The sequence below is a fragment of the Heloderma suspectum genome, chromosome 16 (assembly GCF_057233095.1).
Source record: "Heloderma suspectum isolate Gila_16-S chromosome 16, 16-S_ref, whole genome shotgun sequence".
Taxonomy (NCBI): Eukaryota; Metazoa; Chordata; class Lepidosauria; order Squamata; family Helodermatidae; genus Heloderma; species Heloderma suspectum.
In genome coordinates this window covers 9,064,926-9,088,540 of record NC_139473.1, presented here as the reverse complement: position 1 = coordinate 9,088,540, position 23,615 = coordinate 9,064,926, and the positions used below count along the sequence as shown (strand labels likewise).

Genomic DNA, 23,615 nt, shown 5'->3' with positions numbered 1-23,615 from the left:
GGCTTTTATTGTGTGCTCGTGATTGTTCACTCACAGTAGCGATGGCTGGGGAAAGGATTTTGCATTTAAGGGTGCAGTCCTATGCATGCTGAGACAGAAAATGTCCTACGACTCCCGGCATTCCCCAGCCAGCCATGCTGGCTGGGGAATGCTGGGAGTTGTAGGACATTTTCTGTCTCAACACGCATAGGACTGCACACTTGGTTTCTGTCGTCTAATTTAGAAAGGGAAAATAAAAGAGTTTTTTGCTGTTGTTAAACAACTGGGGGCCAGAAACCCTTGCTGATCTACTACAAACCACTGAGAGATCTATCAAGAGATTCCAATCTACCTTTAATAACGACAGTAGCAGCAACAATGACAAAAGCGAGCAAGGAGCATTATAAATCTGTGTCTATTACATGTTCAAATCTGCCTTCTAACCCAGTCAGCTGAACTGCTGAAGGCCAACCCTGCACAGTGTGCAGAAGAAGGACACAGGAGCTCTGAGTCCAAATCCCTAATCAAACTTGAAACTCATTGGCTCCCCCTAAACTGGTCAGGGAAAGTGGCGCACGTCCCACAGAAAGGAGGGCTCCTTTCTCCCTGAGGAATGCCACGGTGGGCACAGAAAGCCAGCTGTTTGTGCCACACTAGAATGACGTTCCCCTTATACTTGGAAGTTCTCGGAAGAGTGCTGTCATCCCTGAAAAGGGATCCATGCAGGTGACCCTTGAGATCACCAGGTTGGAAGACCAACAGCAGGAAGTTTGGCACCATCGGGAAATACTGATCATGCCCTATTCAAGTATTATTCTCCCGGGAAAGATGCCCCCCTATTTGTCCTCTATTGGCTGAAATGCGTTGAGATGGCTTCTGACTAGATGCAGACTGAACTCTCTGCAGCTGACGGAGGTGAAAGCGTGCTATAGGGCTCATTGTGGATACTGCCAGCCGGCTGTCCCAAGTTAGAGGACTTGGTACACTTTCTAATGGAATGTCCTCTGTATGCGGAGCTGAGGAAGCAATAGCTTGAGCCCTTAATAGCTGGGTTCAGTCCCAAATCTTCTCTAAGTACAACCTTATTACTGCTGGATAGTACAGAGTACTATATGTCCTATAGGACTGCCAAGTTTGTCCGACAGGCTTGGGAGAAACAAAAATTACTGACTGGCACAGAAGATTAAGTCTGCTCACATATTTTAATAAGTCAATAAATATTGTCCTGACTTTGCGAAATGTTTTAATAGCCCCTGCAAAATGTTTTAATTAGCTTTGTTGTAATCACCATCCTTAATATTTCTTGTTTAGGTGTCCCTTTCTGTATAAGAGGGGTATTTTATTACGTGTATGGCCTGATTGGTTAATAAGCAATAAACTGAACTGAACTGATCATGTGGAAGGATACACTTGATGCTTCAACAGCTGTTTTCTTTTTGACTTCCTCATTTTGGTCTTCTCTGAGAAAGCCCTGGCAAGTTCAAAGAGCTTCTTGCGTGTAGCTAAAAAACAAAAGAAAAGTGGGGGCATTTTTAAGGAAAAAGAGGGCATAGCTATAGGGTGTCTCTGTGGATTGAATCTTGCTCAGTGGCTTTTGAAATTCCGCCAGGCACGGCTCACATGCTGTCAAGTCTAAGTTCAAAGCCTTAAGGACTAGGAACTTGCTTAAAATAAAAGCTGCAGTCTTCTCAGGACATCAAATCCCTCACTTGCAGAATTTATACATTTCTAACTGCAGAAGAAGAAGGAGGGAGTCTCTGAAGAACGTATATATCCCCACCCCAGGGCCAAACGTGGAAAGCCAGGCATACAGATTAAATATGGTTGTGCAATCATCCCATCCCATTTGGGACCGCTGCCCACATGGTGAACTGCAAGGAATGAGATGCACTATATGCTCCAAAACACACACACACAGTAAATTGCAGGCATTCAGATTTCCATGTTGTCGACACTTAGTGCCAAAGGAATTAAGTGATCCAGTGCAGCGTGGACATATACACACACAGAGTCAGACGTAGCAAGGAAGCCCATCTCAGCCCCAGATTCAATCCTGCCGTTCACCACGGTGCGACTCACATTTTCCCATGTGTTTTAATTTGTCCCTGAATAAGGCATCTTCGGAGACAGCACCACTGGACACGCCGGTTAAGGAGCGAGCGACATCATCTGGAAGGCAAAGACGCCCAGGATCAATGCAAAGTGGAGCAAACGGAGGCGAAACTTTCACGTGACATATGTCTCCCGACGGTCAGACTCCCACAGCTTACTTCTTGTGCCAGTAGCATCCTGTTCTGACTGTAATTTATTTTATTGATATATATGAAGTTTGTTTGTTTGTTTATTTATTTGAGATATTTGTACACTGCTCCACATCAAAAGATTTCGGAGCGGTGAACAGCAAGATAAAAGAATAAAACACCAGGTTAAAACAGTTAAAACATTTTAAAAGGACACATTCCAATAAGGCCACATTTAATAACCTGTGGCTGGTCACTCGAGGAAGGCCTCTCGAAATAAAAACGTCTTCAGGAGGTGCCGAAAAGAACACAACGTTGGCACCTGCCTGACCTCCAAAAAGGCTTACAGAGCGGCTTGCGTATATTGTCAATTATACAGATTATGATGATGATTTGCATTTCTATACCACCCCATAGCCGAAGCTCTCTGGGCAGTTTACAGAAGTTAAAACATTAAACACAATATACAAGTTTAAAAGCCATTGACATAAAAGCACACAGACAATATACACAAACAACATATAACTAAAAACAACTTTGAACTGTCTGTCATAACTAAAGACAGGTTCGGGACCGATTAAAACTCATCATGTGCTGCCAAATGCCTGTGAAAACAGAGAGGTCTTAGGGATGGGGGAGAATTTCTCCCCAAAACTTCGGGGGGCCTAGCAAATAGCGTTGCCCTTATTTTTGCCGTAGTCTACGTAAATCTTTACGTAGACTACAGGGACCAAATAAGGAACGCGAATGGCGGCTCCCTATGGGGGCCGCCATTTGCGTACGCGCTTCTTTTTTTTTTCAAAGTCACCCGTGATAGGCTATGTGATGATTAATGTAGCCTATCACGGCTGACTTTGCAGATCTAGCCGTGATAGGCTACGTAAATCGTTACGTAGCCTATCACAGGGGCGTTTTTTTTTGGGTTTTTTTTTGAAGTTCGCGGCCGGGGAGACGGGGCGCTTCTGCCCGGCCTGAATTTCAGCCGGGCGAGGCGGGAAGCCTCCCCCCCCCCCGGCCTGAACTTCAGGGGGAGCAGCGAAGCACCTCCCCCCCACTGCGAAGCTGCGAGACCAGGTAAGTGACTTTCGTACATCCCTAGTCTTAACCTGGCACCAAAAAGATAATAATGTTGGTGCCAGGTGGCCTCATCAGGGAGCTTGTTCCACAGATGGGGGGCCACCACTGAGAAGGCCCTCTCCCTCGTTGCCGCCTTCCAAGCTTTGGAAGCTTCCCTTGGAGAAGGTACTCGGAGGAGGGATAGTCCCTGCCTTATTTACTATTTTAAAATTGTTTTCCGGGCCAACTCAAGGTGTTGGTTTTGACCTTTAAAACCCTATATGGTTCCGGCCCAGCCTATCTTAAGGAACGCCTCCAGCAACACCAGACAGGCCGCTCAACAAGATCAGCCTCGGATGGCCTTGTCTCTGTCCCAACAGCCAGGACAGCTAGGCTGGTGAGGAAGTGGGAGAGGGCCTTCTCTGTGGTGGCCCCCACTCTGTGGAACTCCCTCCCTAGGGAACTCTGCCATGCCCCCTCTTTAATGAGCTTCCACCACACATTGAAAACATGGTTGTTCAGGCAGGCATTTGGGGTGGGTTAGGGTATTTTTAAAAATATGATGTTTTAATGTAGAATTTTTTTATTATTTTAAAACTGTTTGTATTGCTGTACCTTGCCCAGAGTGGCTGGGTGACCGGCCAGATGGGCAATTAAGAAATTTAATAAATAAATAAAAAGACATGACACACAAGGAAAAAGAAATGGGGAGGGACGAGGGGGGGAATCAATTCTTTTAGCAGGGCTGCTCTCTCTCTCATCAGTTTCTGTTTGCCCTGCTGGAATGGCTGCTGGTGGTAACTGTTGGAGGAGAAGCTTTCATGAGGGAGGTCTTTCAGCAGAGCTGGTGGAATGGCCCAGTTCTCCCTCTCATCTCCCTCTCTCAGAAGACTAGAACCCAAGGTCATCGCATGAAGCTGATTGGTGGGAGAGTTAGGACAGATCAAAGGAAAGACCTCTTCACACAGCGCAGACTAAACTAAATCGTAGTGATGGCCACCACTTTGGATGGCTTTATTAGGTGAATGCATGGAGATTGTGGATAAAGGGGTATGCCGTGATGGCCACAAAAGAGGAGAAAGTGATGGACACCGTTGGATGGCTTTAAAGGGGGATTGGACAAATTTGTGGAGGAGAAGGCAATCAATGGCTACTAGTCTTGACGGCTATGTGCTACCTCCAGTACCAGAGGCAGTGAGCCTATGTACACCCATTGCTGGGGAACATGGGCGGGAGGGTGCTGTTGCACTCATGTCCTGCTTGTGGGATCCTGGCCGACAGCTGGCTGGCCACTATGTGAGCAGAATGCTGGACTAGACGGACCCTTGGTCTGATCCGGCAGGGCAATTCTTGTGTTCTCTGTAAGCCTGGCAGTCTGAGTTCTGGGCTTCAAGGGCACCAATGAGACCACAGTACTAGTCAGCTGGTCCTCAAGGGCCAATGCCAGCACAGTAGGCCTAATAAAGCCAGGGCCTCAGAGTGACCTCCTCAGTCCAAGAAACTTGTCTGTACTGTGAGGACTCTGTCTAGCTACCTTGGATCGTGGCACACGCACACCCTGCTGGCCTCTGGCCCCTTGGTCCTTGACCTGCCTTCCATGGAACTCTATCCCATGTAATAAACAATAATAATAACCCTGCCTGTTTGGGACCAAGCCCCTTTTTCCACCTCCAGGGCTGTCATCCAGCAGCCTAGAGCAGATCCCGCAGATCCCAAATATATATTGTCAACCAACATCTCCTAGGAACATCACAAGCTGGGTAATGAAGGCATGAGCACTGTCCTATTTGCACCCCAGCAACAGGTATTCAGCGATAGTCTGCCTCTGAACATGGAGGCTCTATTTATGATGAGTATTCGCCACTGATAGACTGCTCCTCCTTCATTATTTTGTCTAGTCCCCTTTTAAAGCCATCTAAGCCAGTGAGTGTCACACCCTGCGGCAGGGAGTTCCATAAGTGAATTCTTTATGCCTCTGCAATTACTTCCTAACAAGGAAAATCCGAAAGAGGCTTAACATAACCAGAAGGGTTAACACACCCAGATAGTAGAAGTACTTTCTTCTCTCTCTCCTGAATAGACTACCACTGAATGCCCCTGAATTCTGGTAATATGAGAGACAGAGAGAGAGAAAAATTTCACTCTGTCCACTTGCTCCCCACCATGTATTACAGATGTCGCAGCCTCAAGGACTAGGAACTTGCTTTTTAAAAATACTTGAAAGAAGAGAGAGTCACAGAATGCAGAGTTCTGTTTCCATGAATGGCAACAAGGGAGAGGGCCTTTTCAGTGGTGGCCCCAAATGCTCTCTCCAGCGAGGTCTGCCTGGCACCAACATTGTCATCTTTTTGGTGCCAGGTTATGACTTCCCTCTGTTCCAGGCATTTGATGGCATAAACAGGCTCCTTAATACATCAGTTGAATTGTTTATGGCTGTCACTGAAGTTTTAGTTGCTTTATGCCACAAAACTGTGGGATATGCTCTAACAAAGCCTGCATGAGCCATTCCAATTGATTTCAGTGACGGTTCACACGACACGACAACCCATCGTAGGTACATAGCCACGGCGGGTTGTCGTGTCATCCGAGCCTTGCCCGCTTCCCGCAGCATGGCTTATTTTTCAGCAACAAGCCACCCTGGCAACCCAGGGTTTCAGAGTGCCCACCAGTGTTTCCACGATGAAGGAAATCATTCGAGGCAAGTCATGTGAAGTTGACAATGCTATGATAAGGGCAGCGATGCCATAAAACATCTGGTATGATATTCTTAAGGCAGCTGTACAGTGTTTATGTACTTTGGTGTTTTGTTTTTCTTGTTCCTAGGTGTGTGTGTTTGTGTTTTTATCTCTCACTCCAAATAAAGTTTTGCTGGGAGTCCATGATGCTTCTTGAATAGAAGACTCCTTTGCATGAGCGCTGTTCAGTTCCTAGGATCTTCTACTACTCCTATGTAGGCTTCTAAATGCGATGCTAAGCAACAAAGCGCACACGCAAAGGAAATGCACAGGTGTGTTATAGCGGTGTTGTGCCCACAAATTACAACCACATTGCACCTTTGCCAACCCCTGGAAAAAGTCCTGCAGACACCCATGCGCGATGTGTTGATTCTGGTTGGCAGTCTCACCCCAACTCAGCCCCATCCCGTTCTGCAGCTCTAATAACGTGATATTGACAGAAGGCGGCTATAATTCCCTCCTTTGAGGCTGTCAGTCAGCTGGCTGGTTAAGGTTAAGCAGGATTATTCACTTGTTCTGCCTGCAAAGCAACATTCCCTTGTTCAAAGGCTAAAAGGAAGGCAGCGTTTGCGTTCAACTGTGGCCAGGAATTGGGCTCTTTCTAGTGCAGCCTAGTTTCTTATCTGAGATTTTTCTAGTGCAGAGCTCTTCACACTGGCACCCTCCAAGATGGGTTGGACTGCAACACCCATCACTCCCAGCCAGCATAGGATGTTGTTATTTTATTGTTTTATTGTTTCTGTTGAGCTGTTGTTATAATTGAATTTTGTTCTGATTTGATATCTTATGTATTTTATTTAGACTGTCCTACAGAAGAGCGGGCTATAAATATTAAACTTAGGGCTCAACTTTACATGAGGTTAAATGTGTCTTTGCATCTAAGGTCAGGTTTTTTAAACTGCACATTGCATCTGCTGGGGGTGTGGTGGCTGCCTGATACTTACTGGGGTGACAGCAGGTGGGGAGGGGGGAATTTAACCCCTTCCTCCCCTGCTGCAATCCTGAAGAAATCCCTTCTTCCGAACCTTTGCACCCTCCGTTTTTTTCTGGCTTTGCACCCTCCATTTTTTTCTGGCTTTGCACCCTCCAGTTCTTGCTACTGGCCACAAAGCTAAAATTCTGGCTTAGGTGGCACCTGTATGGGACAAGCATTAGGAACAAAAAGGGTGGGGTTATCCTCAGTAGAGGTGGCAATGGAGAGAAGCAATCTACCTGATATTACAGAGGAGAAACTGATGTCACTACCGAGGGCAACGCTACTCATCTTGGATTTCTTTGACTCGTACCTCAATCGATCTAGATGGGGACAACAACAACAACAATTAGGAAATGTATGAGTTGTCCTTTAGCATCGGCTCCCAGGAACTAGTACACATTTAAAAAGAATAAGGCAATACAGCACACCATTCAACAATGAAACATCATAAAACATAGAACAGCAACATTCACACAGTAAATCAAGGGTGGGGAACCTTTTTCTATCAGAGATTATTAACTGCCAGGAAAAAAAACCCTATTAGGGGCCTACCTGCCTGCGTTCCTCTGGGCTCCTTGCCCCATAACCCCAATCAAGGCCTAAACATGTAGCAGCTACAGATTTCAGCTAACTCTCAGTGTCCTGCTTCTCAATCTCTCTCTCTGCCCAATATCTCTCAATCTGTACCCCGCCTCTTTCTCGGAGCAGGGGAAATTGGCCGTCGCTGCTGGAAGGCTCCTGGAACACCCAACGCCCCACTTTCCTCGCCTTTCCAAGTCTTTCCTTCTCAGTGGGGAGGCTGCCCAGCTCTAGGCAGCCTCCCAGCTGAGGAGAGCTTTGAAGGCTGAGAGTCAACCCAGTCTGTGCTTTCAACGGCATCCTTTCTGAAAGGGTGGGCACATTCAGGGCTGGCCCTACCATTACGCAGAATGAAGCAGTCTCCTCAGGTGGCAGATGCTGGGCTGTGGCAGATGCTGGGTTTGCCCACACTGGAGGCGTTCAAGACGAGGCTGGACAGCCATCTGTCAGGGATGCTCTGACTTGGATTCCTGCATTGAGCAGGGGGTTGGACTCGATGGCCTTGTAGGCCCCTTCGAGCCCTACTATTCTATGATTCTATGATTATATGAGATGGCAGCAAGGTACTGCAGGAGAAACCTGTGAGCCATGGGATCTGCTCTGCACCTCCTAAGTTAGCCTGCTGCCTTCGGGTACAGCGGAGGATGCTGTCTTATCACCAGTGTTAAGACAGAATCATCTGCCAGTCCAGTCAGCTTTTGTACATGGAATAGGAGGGGACGCCATCTTGTCCGTCGCCTAGACCGCAAAGTGACTTGGGCTGCCCTGGGCACATTTTTTTCTGAACCACCCAGATTGCTTTGGCTATCGGGCAGTATAGAAATGAAATCACACAGCATAGCTCTGTGAGCCAGATGAAATTAAACAGCAAGCGGATTTGACCTGTGGGCCACAGGTTCCCCATACCTGAAATAAGCCATAAAACCACCAGAGCATAAAATGGCAATTAAAACCAACAATTCAACATACTGAAATGCCTGGGCAAACAAAAGAAGTTTTCACTTGGTGCCGAAAAGATGTCAGGAGCGGGCGCCTGGCAAGCTTCTCCGGCCAGGGCTTTCCAAACATGGGGGGCTGTGACCAAGAAGGCCTCCTCTCCTCTCTCTACTTGCCTAACCTCAGGTGGCAGCGGGACCTGGCCAAGGGTGTCTGATGACCATACAATATGGGACAGCTCATGTGGTAGAAGGCATCCGTTCAACCCACCATTGGAAGGCTCTAAAACGATCCATTACCTCTCTCAAGGGCCAGGAGGAAATCCCGGTTCCTCTGCAGTTCCTTCATGAACTCCTCATTCTGCAGGAAGAGTGCAATCCGCTCATCTTCCAGGTACTGCTTCCACTTCCTCTCCTGGTCCAAGCAGCCCTGGGCTCTCTGGTCTCCCGGGCTCGGTGTTGTTTGAAGGCAGTTTTGCGAACTCTAGACAAAGGTGTTTATGCATAAAGGAAGAGCAAAGTGTGGCAAACAAGAGCAGTTTCACACCTTACAGGGCAGCATAGCCAAGTTTGTCATGGTGTACCCTTAAGGCAGAGCTAGGCCCAATCAGAGGCCTATGGAGAACACATTTTATTGTTTATTCACTTATTAAATTTATGAAATGCCTCATAAATTTCTCCAGGCCTTTTACCATTTAAAATGTAATATTAATTCTACAAATACAATTACAACAAAATGTAAAACTAATAAATGCGCCAATACAGCATATAATACAATATCATGCGTAAGAGGGAAAACTACATTGTAGGGACAAAAATAATAAAACACAAAAATACTAAGATATTTAAAAAGACTTTAAAGGTGCCATACTATGCAAGGCTGGGGCATGCTGGAAGTTGTAGGACTTTTTTCTATTTAAACATCCATACAGATCTAGATTGTGCCCTAAAGGACTTTAAAAGGCTGGGGGAGTAGGTAAATCTTAGCTTGGTGCCAAAAAGACAGCAGTGTGGGTGCCAGGTGAGCCTCCCTTGGGAGAGCATTCCAGAGCTGGGGGGCCACCACTGAGAAAGCCCTCTCTCGTTTGTTGCCACTTGTATGATCCACGCAGTTTGCAAACACATGTTCATAGCATTCATACTTTTTTTAAAAAAAGAGGTACACTTTTAAAAAATCTTAGAAAAAAAGGTAACAGATGCTGCTGCCTCTCTGTGGACTAAAACCCACTAGGCTTCAAGGCTGTACTTAATGTTTCAGTCTGTGTAAGAACCAGACTAGATGTTCACTGGAGACCTGGGTCTGGAAGTCTGGGTCTTCACCAAGATCTAAATAGCAGGACAGGGAGGGTGTGATTTGGAGGGGAGGAGTATTTACCCTTCCCCCCCTGCCCCAGCTGCTCTTCTCCCAGATAGGGAAAATAAGCTGGGGCAGAGAAATGTAGGGAAACAGGGTAAAGCATCCACTCCCTTGCCCACTGCATCTCGTCTCCAAATCATACGTTTCCCCTTCTGTTTTTTAGATGTTCAGCGGAATGTTAGGAGACTGGCATTTGCCAGTGAATATCTAGCTTAGCCTGAGCCTAAAGAGGCAAAACAACAACAACCCCCAAACCCAAACCCTAGACCACTGGGGGAGTAGAAAATTCAGAAGGAGACCTGGAGGGGTGTCACACCTGGCTCCTTCTGGGTTGAAGGGGAGAAAGGTGTCAGTGGGCCGCAGGAAGCAGGAAGCAGCAACGTCCGAGCCTCCTAGTTCTTGAGATCACAAGGCAAGAGAGACCCGGAGGTAGCCATGATTGAAATACAAAATATATCTACTTCTCACCTGCACCCTGTCCATTTGCTGGGGTAAGATGCGGAGGAAGTCATCAGGAAGATTGCCTAGTAATGGTGGATTCCAGTTCCTGTAGCACCTTTGTGCCTGTGGGCCACCGGAATTTTGGATATCAGTCCTGCACGGTTAAGGAAAAAAAAGGGCAAATTAAGTTGAAACTTCAAAATCTAGTTGTCTTAAAAGGTTGGATCCCTTTCCTAGCATTTAAATCTCCATTCTTCCCCCGGCCCCCTTTTTTCCCTCTGCAAGATTTCCAAGTCATTCTTAGTGCCTGGAAAGTATGGAAGCTTTTGTGGTTCCATTAGATATTCAATGTCAAAATGGCGTCCTCCTGTTGTCATAACCACTACCCCATGGGCCTTATCGTGTGCGGAAGAGGATTTTGATGAGGATGAGGCACAGGCCTTGGGGGTAGGAGTCAGTGCCTTATTCGGGGCCCTCCCAGAAAGAGGACTCAGGGCTGTCATGAGCAAAGGGCTGGATGTGCCTGATCTCGTCTGATCTCAGAAGCTAAGCAGGGTCAGCCCTGGTTAGTATGTGGATGGGAGACCGCCTGGGAATCTGGCTTCCTGCACTGAGCAGGGGGTTGATGGTCTTGTAGGCCCCTTCCAACCCTATGATTCTATGATTGTCTTCTGGCTCAGAGAATGTTTCCCTATTAGAAACTCCACCTCCCTAGCCTCACAGGAGTCTCAAGCAACAAATCCAGGCAAGGGCTCTTTAACGTTCCAGTCAGGTGTTTCAGGAGGGGCGGAACTGACCACACACCAGGTCTTGTCAGCCTACATCAGTCTTTCCCAACATGGCGCCCTCCAGTTGTGTGGGACTGCAATTCCCATCATTCTCAGCCAGCTTGGCCACTGTTCTGGGGGGAGGCCATAGCTCAGTGTGACAGAGCACCTGCTTTGCATGCAGGAGGTCCCAGGTTTGATCCCCGGCTTCTCTGGTAGGGCAAGGAAAGAATCCTGCCTGAAACCCTGGAGAGCTGCTGCTGCCAGTCAGTGTCGACAGTACTGGGTTAGATGGACGAATGGTCTGATTCAGTAGAAGGCATGTTCCTGGAAGAAGAGACTTCCAGCCAGCACAACTGACTTGGAACTATCCAAGGTCCTATTTTCTTCCTCCCTTGATTTGACTGCCATCAGATGCTACCGGCTTCCTCTGTGGGCCGTGAGGAACCGAACACCAGGACACCTATACCAGTGCTTTCACTTAATTTTAATTTATTTAAAACATGTGACCGGCCCCTGAGACAGCTTACAACTTTTCCTTCTTGAATAAAAGCAGCTCTCTTGCCCCAGTGATGCTGGGAAAAACAAATCCCTCCCATCATCTTCCACAGGAAAGGAGCCAGCCTCCGAAATGTGCTTCGAAATAAGGCTTTTATTGTGCAATCGGCCTCATTCCTGGAATTTAGGGTGTGTGTGTGTCAGACTACGGATGAATGGATTTTGTTCTGTCTGCGTTCCACGGATTGTCAGGTGCCTTTCGTTCCGTCGTCTGTTCATTGGTGGAATCAGTTTTTTTCCAATTTCCCAAACTTGCGCAAATTCACATTTGCACAAATTTGTACATGCGAAAACGGGGGGGCACTATGGGGGGGAAACACTATGCAAAATAAATTAAATCAATGATGGATCAATTTGCATAACTAGCCTTAAGAAATGGGCTTTTCCTTGGATCTTAATTTTGACGGGTACTGACGATCAATCTAGCAGTGTGCATTCCATAATCCTACATAAAAGCACAGCAATTGGTACTGCGCCCCGTGTTCAACATCCTCAGAACTGCGCAGCTTTTATTTTAAAAAACAAAACACAAGTTCCTAGTCCTTAAAGTTAGAAAGATACGCTTAAGAGTAAGGGGGGATGTGGGTGGTGAAATATCAGGTCAGGGATAGCGGGTGTGGTGCTGAGAAAGATGTTCAGTGTTCACTGTTTATCCCGCCTCATGACCAGCAGAGTCAGAACCATGCAAAACAAGCCAGAAAATACAAATGGACTTAATCTGAAAAATACAGAAGTTGCAGAATTCAGTGTAGGAGACACATACATTCGGGCTGGTGCAGAACATTAATTCCCCCCACCCCTCCCCTGCCCAGTGCAGCCTTCTGAATGATCATATAAGCACCCTGGTTCTTTGCACAAGGAGAATGTCCATTCAAGGGAGGAAAAGTTTCCAACGGATCTGGAGGCAAGGCGAGGAGGCCAAGAACACCCAGTGTTCTGAGCTCTCTGTTCTGTCAGGATTTTAGAGGACAAGCGAGAGCAACTTGGACTTCCTTACTTGGTATGTGTGAGGGAGGCCCTGTGGAAGAAGGCATGGAGCCAAAGAAGCGGAGGAAAAGATGAAAAAATCACACAGCGATCCAAGCTCTGGTACTTTTCAGATCTTGGCTCAGCTTACAGCCACTCATAAACCCACGTGTCTCTAAGCTGGGAATTCACCTTCTTGGGAGTTTCAGTGGTGCATGAAAGTCAGCAGAGGTGATGATGTAGTGGTGTAGTGGTTAGCGTGTTGGACTGGGACTTGGGAGATCTGGGTTCTAGCCCCCACTCGCACATGAAGCTCACTGGATGACTTTGGGCCAGTCACTGACTCTCAGCCTAACCCATCTGAGATCATTTCCATCTCACTCTTGCATTTGCAAGGGAATATACTCTGTGGTCCCAAGCAAACCATGCAAATTACCATCAAGCTGAACAAACCTATTAAGACTTAATTTACAGGAGAGTAGATATTGGTTGAACGTAAGAAGAAAAGTCATCGAATCATAGAGTTGGAAGGGGCCATTTAGGCCATCAAGTCCAACCCCCTGCTCAGTGCAGGAATACAGTTTAAAGCATCCCTGACAGATGCGCTGTCCAGTCTCTGCTTGAATACCTCCAGCAACAGACAGCCCACCAGTTTCCTAGACAGGTGGTTCCCTTGTCTGAGTGCTCTGACCATTAGGAAGTTTTTCCTGATGTTCTTCTGAAATCTGCCTTCCTGTAACTTAAGCCTGTTATTTTGTGTCCTACAATCTTGGGTGATAGAGAACAGGTTGCGGCCTTCTTCTATGTGACAACCCTTCGGGGGCTTGAAAAGGGCCATCACATCCTCCCTCAGTCATCTTTCTCTCAAGGCTAAACATATCCAGTTCTTTCAATCTTCCTCATAGGTCTTAAGTTTCTAGTCCCCGGATCATCTTTGTTGCCCTTCTCTGAACTTATTCCAATTTATCTGAATCCTTCTTAAAAGTGCGGTGCCCAGAATTGGACATAATATTCGAGATGAGGTCTGACCAACACAGAGCAGAATGGAACTATTCTCATGATTTCGAAACAATACTTCTATTGATGCCTAAAATTGCATTTGTTTTTCAGCCACATCACACTGCTGACTCATATTCAGCTTGTGACCAACTATAAGTCCAAGATCATAAGGACATAAGAATATAAGAAGAGCCCTGTTGGATCTGACCAAGGTCTATCTAGTCCAGCACTCTGTTCACACAGCGGCCAACCAGCTGTCGACTGGGAACCCACAAGCAGGATAACAGTGCAACAGCACCTTTCCACCCATGTTCCCCAGCAACTGGTATACATAGGCATACTGCCTCTGAGACTGGATGTAGCATAGAGCCATCCGTACTGGTAGCCATTGGTAGCCTTCTCCTCCAGGAATTTGTCCAACCCCCTTTTAAAGCCGTCCAAAGTGATGACCACCACTACATCTTGTGGTAGCGAATTCCAGAGTTTGACTATGCGCTGTGTGAAGGAGTCCTTACTTTGATCTGTCCTGAATCTCCCACCGAACATAATTTCTAGTATTATGAGAGAGGGAGAAAATTGTCTCCCTATCCACATCCCCCACACCAGGCATCATTTTGTACACTTCTACTTGCTGTTTCTCTCGGCTAAACAGTCCCAGAGGTTGTAACCTTTCCTCACAGAGCAGTTGCTCCAGCCCCTTGATCATTTTAATTGTCCTTCTCTGCACTTTTTCCAACCCTACAATATCCTTTTTTAGGTGCGGTGACCAGAACTGTACACAGTATTCCAAGTGTGGTCTCACCATTGACACTTTTCACACATGCTACTGGCAAGCCAGGTATGGAAAGAATAGTCCAACGATGGACCCAATGACCTTGAGGGGTGGTAGAGCCTCCCTCATTGGAGGCCTTCAAGCAGAGGTAGGACAGCATCTGCTGGGGGTGGTCTAGCTGTGGTTTTCCTGCACTGAGCAAAGGGTTGTACTAAACGGTCCACAACATAGGAACATTGGAAGCTGCCTTATACTGAGTCAAACTCTTGGTCTATCTAAGCCCAGTATTGTCAACGCTGTCTGGCAGCAATGGCTCTCCAGGGTTTCAGGCAGGAGATTTTCCAGCCCTACCTAGAGACACCAGGGATTGAATTGATGGGATTATTTAGTAATGATGCCTCCTGTTAGAAAGGCAATTTAGCAGAGAAACACCAAAAAAAAGGCCAAACAGAATGAGCGTTTACCAGTCCCACATGCACACAAAGCTGTCTTAGAATAAATAGGCAACCACACCCTTCTTTAGTAAAGAAAAGGTAAAATGGTTTCACTCCCACATAATCTTGCATATAAATGCAGGTACAGCATAAAGTTTTTAAAGAGTTTCTTCAGTCCATTTTGTGTTCCATTACACAGGCAGAAGCGAGAGAGAGCTCCTGCCCGTGTAGTGGAAGGAGCTCTCCCCCCAGCAATGGAGGGGGGGGGAGGAAGGGAAGGAGCAGGAAACCACACTATAGGCTATAGAGATCCTAAAGCTAGCTATGCCCCAAATTCCAATGCATTAACTAGCTAACTGCAACACTGCCCCCTTCCTGTAACTTGCAGACAAGGCTGCAATATTCCCAACATGAACCTGGGATGTTCTGCATGCAAGCCAGGTGCTCTGTCACTGAGCTACGGCTCCTGTCCAACTAGGGATCTCTCTGGATTTCCTAGATCACGCAGCAGCTTGGGCTATCCAGCCTGCAAGGCCCCCTTCCAGCTCTATGGTTCTACAAACTCCAAGTCAGGGTTGCTGGTGCTTACCTGGGGGGCGGTGTCGGGGGGGCCTGCAGATACTGTCTGTCAAACACGTGCATGTCATAGGAGGGAGGAGAGTAAACTGGAGGCGGCTCTTCATCTGAACTGTCTGGTTCCAGAGTCCGTTCCAAAATCTGAATCAAATGAGAGAGAGAAAGGCACAAATAGGCATAAGAATTAGAATCGCTTTGCGCACTGCAGAGGTCCAGCCAATGCAAGGGTGCCGAAGGTTTGCGTCTGTGAGTTCCCCAATTTGCCTAAAATGAACCGGCTCTTAAGAATGATTTATTTTGGGGTGGGGGTGGGGAAAGGCACTGGGGATTCTGCAGGCTGAATTACAAGGGAAGAGGTGAAGTGGGGGCCAAGGAAGCAGGACCAGGGAAGAAGGAGACCAGAGGAAGGGGGCTAAGGGAAGCGAGAACTCAAATGAAAGGTTTACAGAGGCAGTGGGTTGAAAGGAGCAAATGGAGGTTAAAGAGGGAGAGAGAGAGAAGCAGCAAGGCACAGTGGGAAGGGAAGGATCATGAACCTTGTTCAAACGTTCCTGCAATAGCACAGTTTCAGTGAAGCATGTTGCATGTTTGGGGCTCCATGAAGCTGTGCAAACATCTGAACCCGCTTCCCACAGGAGTTGAAGGGACTACGTGCTGAGGGCTTATGCTGCCTTTGCAGGAACTTTGTCCCAAGCAAGCGATCCAGCCAAGTCACATGGAGAGCAAGTGCAAATGCTTCTACAATTTTACGGAGCCCTGAACACATGGAAACGATTCTCCGCAGCACCCAAGCAGCTCTGGTGGGAACGGCCGAACCAGCCCACGCACATATGGGTGCCTGGAGGAATGGTGGGTTGGGGGAGAGAGGAGGAATTGGGCGTCGCAAGGATCAAAGCAGCGCATTTTCGTCACTCATCTCGCCAGCCTCCTGATACATCACAGCCCTTCCCTGTTTCGAGGTCCTGTGTGTTTTTTCCCAGAACATTCTGTGACATCACAAGTGGATCAGCGAATGGTTGGGAAGCTTGCAGGTGACAGCCAGTTAGCCCGGGGAGAGGGGAATATTGGGAGGGGCATGAAGTGGGGAGGGGAGGAGGCACAGGGGGGTCATGTTGCCCTAGGGAAAGAGTGAGCAGTTATGTGCTCCAGGAGGGTTAGGCTCTCGCGAGGCACGAGGCCAGGTTGCTGGCAGCCAAACAGGAAGCTGTCTTATACAGAGTTGGTCCAGCTACCTACACTGACGGGCAATGGTTCCTCCAGGATCTTCCCCACTACCTGATCCTTCTACCTGGGAACATGAGAACATAAGCAGAGCCCTGCTGGATCAGACCAAGGGTCCATCTAGTCCAGCATTCTGTTCACACAGTGGTCAACCAGGTGTCAACCAGGAACCCACAAGCAGGGCATGAGCACAACAGCACCCTCCCGCCCATGTTCCCCAGCAACTAGGCTCACTGCCTCTGGTACTGGAGGTAGCACACAGCCATCAAGACTAGTAGTCATTGACAGCTTCCTCCTCCAGGAATTTGTCTAACCCCCTTTAAAGGCATCCCAGTGGGTGGCCATCACTACATCTCGAGGTAGCGAATTCCATAGTTTAACGCAAGCATCTGCATGCCAGGCAAGCTTGCAGAACTAAACAACGCCACCTGGCTCAATGCAGCCCACCAGCCACCCAACACCCGTCAATCCCCTTTTGGGATCCCCCAAGCAGGCAACACAACCAGCAGGTTTCCTAAGTCCCTGGTGGGCCCCACCACACCTAGCTGGGGAGCGACATTCAGCTTGGAGGGTCACCAGTCAGACAGGCCTGGAAGAACTGCAAGTCTGGGCAGGCATCTAACAGCTTGCCCTGAAGTCACCTGAGACGGGAAGTCACCTGAGACGGGATGCCGCTCACGGCTCCCGCGAGAGCAAAACTTAAGGGCGCTGACCTCACTGAAATCCCAGCGGTCTTGCAGTGCGGGAGTCCTGCTATCATCTTGCCAGGATATTTTCAAACCCGTAAAAAAAAGCACCACACGACACAAAAACTGCTTGCGGTTTTCCCTGTTACTATGGACGATGCACAGCTTGTCCTGGCCAGGTTTCTTTGCCCACCTCCGCCTTTTCTTTTCTGCACAGCAAAGCTCTTGCATCTGGGTTTCCCTTTCGCTGTTTTCAGAGTCAATGTGAGGGTGGGGGGAAGCTATCCTTAAATGCCATTCCTTGCATTCCTCCCTCATTAACCAGGAATGCCCCAAAACCGCAGTTCCATAAACTTTTAATTTTTCTTTTTTTTAACCTACTTTGTGTTCCCATTCCTATTGAAGCTACAAAGGGGTGATTAAGTAGCACTGTCACAAGATTAAAGAAATCTTATTCGACCAATCTTAAAGAGGTTTAGGCTGCAATCCAACACCCACCCACAGTGGGAGTAAGCCCCATTGAACTCTTAGGACTTACTTCTGAGTAGACATGTATGGGAGTGCACTGGTAGTTGATTAACCTACCGATTGATAAAATCCACATATGTTTGCATATGAGAAAAAACAATGCTTCTAAAGGGGGAAAAATATTCTTTTTTAGATGACAGACATGTAATCACAGAAGGCATCAGGATGGAATGCTGCTTCATCACAGCAGGCATATTTCTGCTTCTCTTACATACCGGAAGGGATGCCTCTTCTCAGATGAGGCATTTATGTGTTGCTACAGGCATCATCTTAGAGGAGACATTCCCCTTCCTCTCTTCCACAGGATGGAATGCCTCTTCTTAGATCATGCAACCCTGTGTTGCAGCAATATTCCTGGTTCCGTTGCACACAGGAAGAAATGCCACCTCTTTGATCAGCCTTCCCCCTTCAGATATTTTGACCTACAATTCCCATCATCCCTGACCAATGGCTGAGGCTGATGGGAGATGAAGTCCAAAACATCTGGAAGGACTCAGATTAGGGAAGGTTGGAACAGGCATCCTCTAAGAAGAGGTATTCCTCCTCTCTCACATAGGGTGGCCATTTATGAATTGCCAAAAAAGAGGAAATGCATCACCAAAAAAAGAAGGCAATGATTTGCATAAAATTTGTATATGCTAATTTATATGTATAGATGCAAGTTTAGAAATAATTATTACAACTAAAACAGAAATACAGGACATCTCACCATAGTCTGTGGAGGGCTGTGACCAGGGGATCTGTGTGCCTGTCGCTCAGTTGTTAACCGTTGAAGGGCAACAATTCTTGTGGTTCATTATCTTTAAAGTGGGATTGGACAGAACAGCCCTTCAAATATTTATTTATTTATTTACTTACTTACTACATTTATATCCCACCTTTTTTCCTCTTGCAAGGAACCCAAGGCGGCTTACATTCTCCTCCTCCTCTCCGTTTCATCCTCACAACAACAACCCTGTGAGGTAGACTGGGCTGAGAGTCTATGACTGGCCCAAAGTCACCCAGTGAGCTTCCATGGCCGAGTGGGGACTAGAACCCGGATCTCCCAGCTCCCAGTCCAACACTCTTGCCACTACACCACACTGGCTCTCAGTGGACAGTCCTCTATTTGAGTTAACACCTGAGTGACAGGCACACAGATCCCCTGGTCACAGCCCTCCACACACTATGGTGAGATGTCCTGTATTTCTGTTTTAGTTGTAATAATTATTTCTAAACTTGCATCTATAGATATAAATTAGCATATACAAATGTAAAAAAGAGGACACATGGCTGCCCTATTCTCATGCAGAAGAGGATGCCTCCTCTTTGTTTTTACATAATGCATGTGGGAGGTTACAACAGGCATCATCTTAGAAGACACATCCCCCCTTCTCTTACACACAGGAAGGGCTGCCATTTCTTCGAGGATGCATGCATCTGTCACAGCATGCGGTAGCATACAGGTGGCACATCCTTTCTCTCTCCGACAGGAGGAATGCTTATTCTCAGATGGCGCTTGACATCGACGGTATTTCTAAATACGTATATGAACCATAATTTTACAGAATTTATGAATGCTCATATGAACAATGTTTAAAAATTAAAAATCTGTCACCCCATCAGCTGGAGGAACCTTTCTAGTCAATAGACAAAAAGCACAACCTTATGGACATTGACTCAAAAAAAGTCCCAAATCCAAAAGTTACTCAGTACCGGTAATGTATGGAAAACAATCCACATTTGCCTGGGGATTCCCAAACTGCTGAAGGGTGTGGATCAGTGGATGCTGGTGGCTTCAAATTCAGTGGGGAGGTGAATCCGCTCTGGGTTTCAGTCAGAACCAGTCAGAACTCTAAAGGAGCTATCCAATATGCTGAACCCACTTTAGGTACTGGATTCAGCACCTTGGATAGTTCCTTTAGAGTTCTGACTGAACCCAGAGCAGATTCACAGCCCCACTGAAATCGAAGCCCCCAGGCTCACTGGTGTGGACATTGGGGGTCAGGCAGCCATGCATTTTGGGGAGCAGGGCCCCACAGCCCCTTTCAATACATCGACACTCTTCATGCAGTTAATGTGGAAAGGGGGCTACCGCGTATCAAAAGGGTTTGGGAAACATGGACTTAGTCCGTGCTGGGAATCCGCGACAAGCATTGATTGGGTCATCACGGTATAAGCACCCATCACAATCGCTCTCTTTCCTCTCCATGTTCAGCCAGGAAACCTCACACCCGAGTGGCTGGAATGCCTCTTCAACCATCCTTCCCTCATACACATGCACGCCTCTTTGGATCGCTTGTGCCCGCTTTCAACAAAGGTGCCCACTTTCAACAAAGAAAACTAAGGAAGTGTAACGGAGGAAGAAGCCCTTATTTCAGCATAGCAGGGGAGAACGCCACTGGGCAGCTGGCAGGAACATCTAAGTCATGGAGCCCGATGAACTCTTCACACTTCACCATGCGTCCAAGCGCTTAAAACCAGATCAGAGCCTTAGCTTCAAAGCAGTTATTGAGCACTGACTCGTCCCCCCCAAAAAGGCTGTACCCTAACCAAGTTACAGGAAAGAACATGTCAACACGTGCAATTTGTATAGAGTCTTCCTGACACCATTTGAATATTTTAAAAGAAAGCATCTCATAAAAGAGACTGATTATTTTTCAAACAAAATCAACCAAGGTTTGTGCAACCTGAATCGTATTGGCCACATGCAGAGTGATTTGACACACGTCTGCTCACAAGTAAGTTCCCCTGAGTTCAATGGGCCCTTACTCCTTCGTGCTTAGGACTGCCAACTTATTGACCCTGTTCACACAACACGCTAACCCACACTCAGTGTGGGCTGTTTTGAATCATGGGTTCTTTGTTGAACCGCAGCTTAGTGTGTTGCCTGAATGCAGCACGTTTCCCACAGGGTGGGTTACCGTGTTGTCTGAACACAGCCAGGGTGGCTTGTTAACCATGCAATGTGGCTTGTTAACCACTCTGAACAATCCAACAGCAAACTATGGGTTCTCAAGGTGGCTTGTTCGAGAAAATAAGCCACACTGCATGGTTAACAAGCCACCCTGGCTGAGTTCAGACAACACGCTAACCCGCGGTTTAAGAAGCAACCCATGGTGCAAAACAATCCACACTCAACCACTGAGTGTGGGTTAGTGGGTTGTGTGAAAAGCCCCATTGTGTACATAGTTAACTTGGGGTGTTTTCAGACAGAGGGCTGGTGCTGTGCAGCTATTCCATCTTTCTCCGCTGAACAGCTCTTTTGTGGAAAGGAAATGGTGAAAGAAGTGGGAAAACACAGGAGGGTTACAACTGGAAGATGTCATCCTTTGGACCCCTGTAAAATTCTGTGAACGAAGCAGGGTGATGGCACAATAAAAGCCTCAGCCAGAAACACCTTAGCTCACAGGCACCTAGCGCATTTTGGCCAAGTGGGGTTGACATCTTCCCAGACTGGGTTTCAAAGCAATGAACGGACTATCAACCATTTCCTCAAAATGAGCAGAAATGTCCTACCGGCACGTGCAAGCAGGGTATAATACCTTTCATGATTTATTAACACTGGAACAGCCTTCCCCAACCTGGTGCCCTCCAGATGGGTTGGACTACAATGACCACAGCCTACAGCCATGCTGGCTGGGAATGATGGGAGTTGCAGTCCAACCCATCTGGAGGGCACCAGGCTGGGAAAGGCTACACGAGAAACATCTTGGATAAATAAAGACACTGTGACTGGGTTCACACGTCACGCTAAGCCACCCTGGAGGATGAGCCACCATGAGTTGGTTGTTCGCTCGCCAACCCACACCACTCCCCACAGACGATCGGGCAAAGGGCGGCTTGGCGTGGCTTCCTTCCCCCAGTCCCCCTCAGTCCTCCAGCCCGCTCCCTGCATGTATCCCATTGTCTTTTGTGTGGCCCCCATCTTGACATATTTTTTTAGTGCAGATTCAGCTGTCCGCCCCTGCCTTAAACAAAACAAAAAACTCCCTAGCTCTATTTTTCCGCCCAAGAAAATCGGCCATCCTCTGCTGGAACAGCAGCTAACACCCACTCTAGTGCAGTGTTTCCATGTGGTATCCTTGCACAGCTCTTGGGACACTACTGATTCTAGCCCTGGGCCCCTGTTTAAACTTTGTTTACCTGGCGTTCTTGTGGGAGGCCGCCATTTTAATTTTCCACAATGTTCCAGAGTCTGCGAGATGCTACACTGCGGGGCATGACGGCAATTAAAATAGTGGATACTCAGCACTGACTGAAAAAGCACCATCGTAAGCCCGATGTCAGGGATGAGTCCCAGCCCTTTCGGGTGTCTGACAGCTCCAATTCTCAGTCAGAGTTAGAATTGCTAGATCAAAGCATGGGGGAGGGACCCTCCCTTGAGTGCCCAGATGCTGGGAGAGATTCCTCCGAAAACCCTGACAAAGAGATGGCCCAGGCTCAGTCCCTGCCCCCTCGCTCCACTGTCGGAACTCAAGGATGAGGAAGGAGAGGGCCGTGACTTGAGAGACGCGTCACAAGGGCGCGTCACAAAGTTAAGCAGGAAAAGTTAGAGGCGGGGCTCAGACACTCTGCCCGGATAGCCACTCTTGGAAGCCAACATAGGAGGGAGCCACCCTAAGGGAAGGGCATCACCGTGAAGCTAGCTTGGCCGGGAGGTTCATATCCAAACTGCTGGCAACTTTCTCTATCCCTTGGCTCGTCTCCTCTGCTTAGGGATTGTTGATTAGTTGTTTAGGGCCTGGGGCAGTTTTTGAGAGTTTCCTTGAACCTGCATTTGAAGAGAGGCTAGTCTCTAGCAAAATAAAGTCATATTAGCCTGAAACTTTGTCTATTGTGGTGTTGATCACGAAGGGAAAGGACGATCCATTTCTGACACCCACCAGGACAGGGCCTACTAGCATACGAGGGGCCCCACCACAAGGCACCAGGATGAGGGCCTCCTCAAAGCTGGAGCCGGCCCTACAACCACCTCCCAACATGGAAAAGTTTACCTCAGGAGGAATGCTGTCATCTGAATCCGAGCTGTCATCGTATCCACTGCCTTCGAGGTTCATCTGTAACAGCTGGTCAATGGTAGCATCCACCGCACCATTGTTAGCCCGCAACACACATTCAATGATGTCATAATCCATGTTGGGGAACATCGTCTTGAAGTCCTCCATGGCCTGGTTAAACTCCAGCCGCCGGATTTGCCTAGCAGGGCGGCTATTGTTAAGTTCCTGGGCGGAGGAGGAGCTGTTTCTTGAGCTGCCATTGCTGCTGCTCCGTCGGAACAGACTTGTCATTTTTGATAACTGTTTTTGGAAAATGTTTAAACGTTTTCAGATCAGCTTCTTGAGGTAGAAGGGAAACAAGAAAAAAGAAAAATAGAAGAAGTGGATAAATCCCACACCAGGAGAAAGAAAGGCTGAGGCGCGATCCGCCTTCTCCGTTGTCAAGAAGCTACAGAACCATCTTCCAGCACCACCGGCTGGTAATCCACAACAAAATGGTGGGACATTGGAGATGCTGACACGAGACAGAGCTGAATAAGCCTGAAGAATTGGGGCCTGGGTTAATCCGCCAAAGAGGCTGTCCAGGGGAAGGCCTTCAGAAATATGACAGTTTCGGAAGCCTCAGAAGCATGTTTGTCTGAAAACGAACGCACATAAAAAAAACTTTTTAAAAGGCGTAAGCAACGCATACACGTCCTCCCCTTGCACAAAACGTTACGAAGTTTGGCAGAACGTGAGCTGAGTTTGGTGGAGGAAATTCTCAAAACAAATTGTTCCAACTCTGCTGCTGCTGCTACCAGACTCTATATCTTGCCAGGTTTTAAAGAAATG

The 23,615-nt window shown here is 47.6% G+C and overlaps 1 protein-coding gene across 6 annotated transcripts in view; it reads right to left on the bottom strand.

Annotated features, from left to right (window-relative positions):
* CUEDC1 (CUE domain containing 1) overlaps positions 1-23,615 on the bottom strand; it is an 85,415-nt gene that overhangs the window by 5,226 nt on the left and 56,574 nt on the right. For all 6 annotated transcript variants that reach the window (XM_084822443.1, XM_084822440.1, XM_084822444.1 and 3 more), the window contains exons 3-9: positions 22,782-23,421; positions 15,384-15,511; positions 10,326-10,452; positions 8,801-8,984; positions 7,223-7,306; positions 2,059-2,148; positions 1,388-1,481 (exon numbers count right to left, since the gene is read on the bottom strand). In XM_084822443.1, the coding sequence (XP_084678569.1) occupies positions 1,388-1,481; positions 2,059-2,148; positions 7,223-7,306; positions 8,801-8,984; positions 10,326-10,452; positions 15,384-15,511; positions 22,782-23,075 (1,001 nt within the window). In that variant the 5' untranslated portion in view covers positions 23,076-23,421. The remainder of the gene's footprint in view (positions 1-1,387; positions 1,482-2,058; positions 2,149-7,222; positions 7,307-8,800; positions 8,985-10,325; positions 10,453-15,383; positions 15,512-22,781; positions 23,422-23,615) is intronic.